At 37.0% G+C, this 2,504-nt stretch overlaps 1 protein-coding gene across 1 annotated transcript in view; it reads right to left on the bottom strand.

The window, feature by feature from the left end:
- Positions 1-938: 938 nt before the first annotated feature.
- ALS2 (ALS2, alsin Rho guanine nucleotide exchange factor) overlaps positions 939-2,504 on the bottom strand; it is a 55,368-nt gene continuing 53,802 nt past the window's right edge. The window contains exons 22-23 of the mRNA XM_023510396.1: positions 1,282-1,393; positions 939-1,028 (exon numbers count right to left, since the gene is read on the bottom strand). Of these exons, the coding sequence (XP_023366164.1) occupies positions 939-1,028; positions 1,282-1,393 (202 nt within the window). The remainder of the gene's footprint in view (positions 1,029-1,281; positions 1,394-2,504) is intronic.

Genomic DNA, 2,504 nt, shown 5'->3' with positions numbered 1-2,504 from the left:
AGATTTAAGAAGACATTTCATCAGGGAAGATATATGCATCACTAATAAGTATCCTATACGTCATCTGTCACTAGGGAAATGCAAATTAGTTAAAGCCACGAGCTACCACTTCATATCCACTGAAATAGCCATAAGGAAAAAGACAGAAAATAAAAAATAGTTTGGTATGGAGAAATGAGAATCCTCACACACTACTGATGGGAATGAAAAACGGTGCAGCCACTTTGGAAAGAGTTTGACAGTTTCTTAAGATGTTAAACAAGGCCAGGTATAGTGGCTCACACCTGTAATCACAGCACTTTGAGGGGTTGAGGCAGCAGGACTGCTTCAGGTCAGGAGTTTGAGACCAGCCTGAGCAAGAGCGAGACTCCAGTCTCTACAAAAAAATACAAAAATTAGCCTGCTGTGGTGGTATGCACCTGTAATCCCAGCTACGTGGAAGGCTAAGGCAGGAGGATCACTTGAGCTCAGGAGTTTGAGGTTGCAGTGAGCTATGACAATGCTATTGCACTCTAACCCAGGTGACAGAGCAAAAGACCCTGTCTCTCCAAAACTCCCCAAGAGTTTGAGGTTGCTGTGAGCTCTGACGCCACGCACTCTACTGAGGTTGACAAAATGAAACTCTATATCCAAAAAAAAAAAGAAAGAAAACTTCAAAAACAATATGCTAAGTGTAAAAAGTGACATGGGAGCGACCACATGAATGACTGCATTTATAAGAAAGGAACAGAGAAGGCAAATCTACACAGTGATTACTGGTTGCCTGGGACTGGAAGTGTATGTGGAGGTGACTGTGAATGTGCAGGAGGGGTAGTTTCCAATGATGGAAATGTTCTAAAACTGGATTATGGTGACTGCTGTACAACTCTATATATTTACTAAAAATCACTGACACGCACACTTACAGGCAAAAGAACATATTAGAGAGAAAAAGATAGTTAGTTTCCAACCTTTCCACTAAGAGTCCAGTCATCTGAAAATTCTCCCTCATAGATAGTATCATCTTCGGAGAGTAAAACCCCATTTCCCTATGAGAAGAAATAAAACAAAAATCACAATACATAAAATGCAGAGTAAATTTAGAATGATGCAGCCATATCCCCAAAGCCTTATCTGATCTTAAAAGATGAGGAAAATACTAAGTACTAGTACTTAGTACTTAAAAGAGGAGGAAAATACTAAGTACTAAGTAGGCAGGCCATTAAGAAAAAGATTATTTTAAAAGTTAGCAAAAGGAGTTTTAAAAGATCAAATAATAATACATGCAAATCTTCCACTCACCATCATTTTGTTAAGGTGAAAGTTGCCTTCATAGTATAATCCAAACTGGGTAACGACCACACCATTCCCTTGACATGCATCATCTTGCCACAGTCCCATGTACTTTTCCCCTCTGTATACCAATAAAAAGAAAAACCAAAGGTGACAAAGATAAAGTGGGGAAAAAACAATTCTCACATGGGCAATCCCAAGCCTCACCCCTTGGTTGGTATCAATTCCATTTTTCTAATTAGATTGGTTACCCTATCTCTTCAAACATGGGACAATGTTAGCAAAAGACACCTTATTCAGAGTACATAGCAATGTTCTCGCATAAATTTAATACTGTAGTCTTCCTGACATCTGTACAGTAGACACATCTGTATATACTCATTCCCTTATTGAAAAATTTAAAATATGTAATTTTAGAAATGAATGCCAAGAATTCAATTCTAAATAATTTTATTCAATATGTAAGGGGCATTATCAAACCTAGCACAACTTTTTCTTATTCCAACATTTTCTAGCTTAAAAAAAAAGAAAGTTTGTCACAAAAGGCTCATTTTTCACCTATTCAGAGAAATCTTATTAATCTCCATTAAAATAACAAAATAAATCTAAACTCCATGTTAAATAATCATGGTGTTTATTAATAACAATTTTTTTTTAAATCCCACATTATGGAAGCCATGGTACTTAATAACACGAGGGGAAAAAAAAGAGTACAGTAGTCCCCACTTATCTGTGATTTCCCTTTCTATAGTTTGAGTTACCTGTAGTCAACTACAGTCTGGAAATATTATATGGAAAATTCCAGAAATAAACAGTTTACCAGTTTTAAACTGTTCTGAGTAGCATGAGAAGATCTGGCACTGCTCTACTCCCTTTGGCCCAGGATGTGAATCATCTTTTTATCCAGCATGTACAAAGTGTGGGTGCTCCAAGCCCATCAGTTGCTCAGTAGCTGGCTCAGTTACCCGATACTGTTTCTGTATCATAGTGCTTGTGTTCAAGAAAACCTTATTTTACTTAATAATGGCCCCAAACCAGAAGAGCAGTGATGCTGGCAATTCAGATATGCCAGGTGGAAGCTGTAAAGTGCTTCCTTTAAGTGAAAAGGTAAAAACTTTCAGTTTAGTAAGGAAAGAAAAAAACTATGCTGAGATTGCTTAATGTCTACAGTAAGAATCAATCTTCTATCTGTGAAATTTGAAGAAGCTAAAAAGAAATGTGTGCTAATTTTT

This window comes from Otolemur garnettii, unplaced genomic scaffold (assembly GCF_000181295.1).
Source record: "Otolemur garnettii isolate 467f Iridium unplaced genomic scaffold, OtoGar3 scaffold00013, whole genome shotgun sequence".
In the NCBI taxonomy this organism is placed as follows: Eukaryota; Metazoa; Chordata; class Mammalia; order Primates; family Galagidae; genus Otolemur; species Otolemur garnettii.
This window is presented reverse-complemented; position numbering and strand designations above follow the sequence as displayed.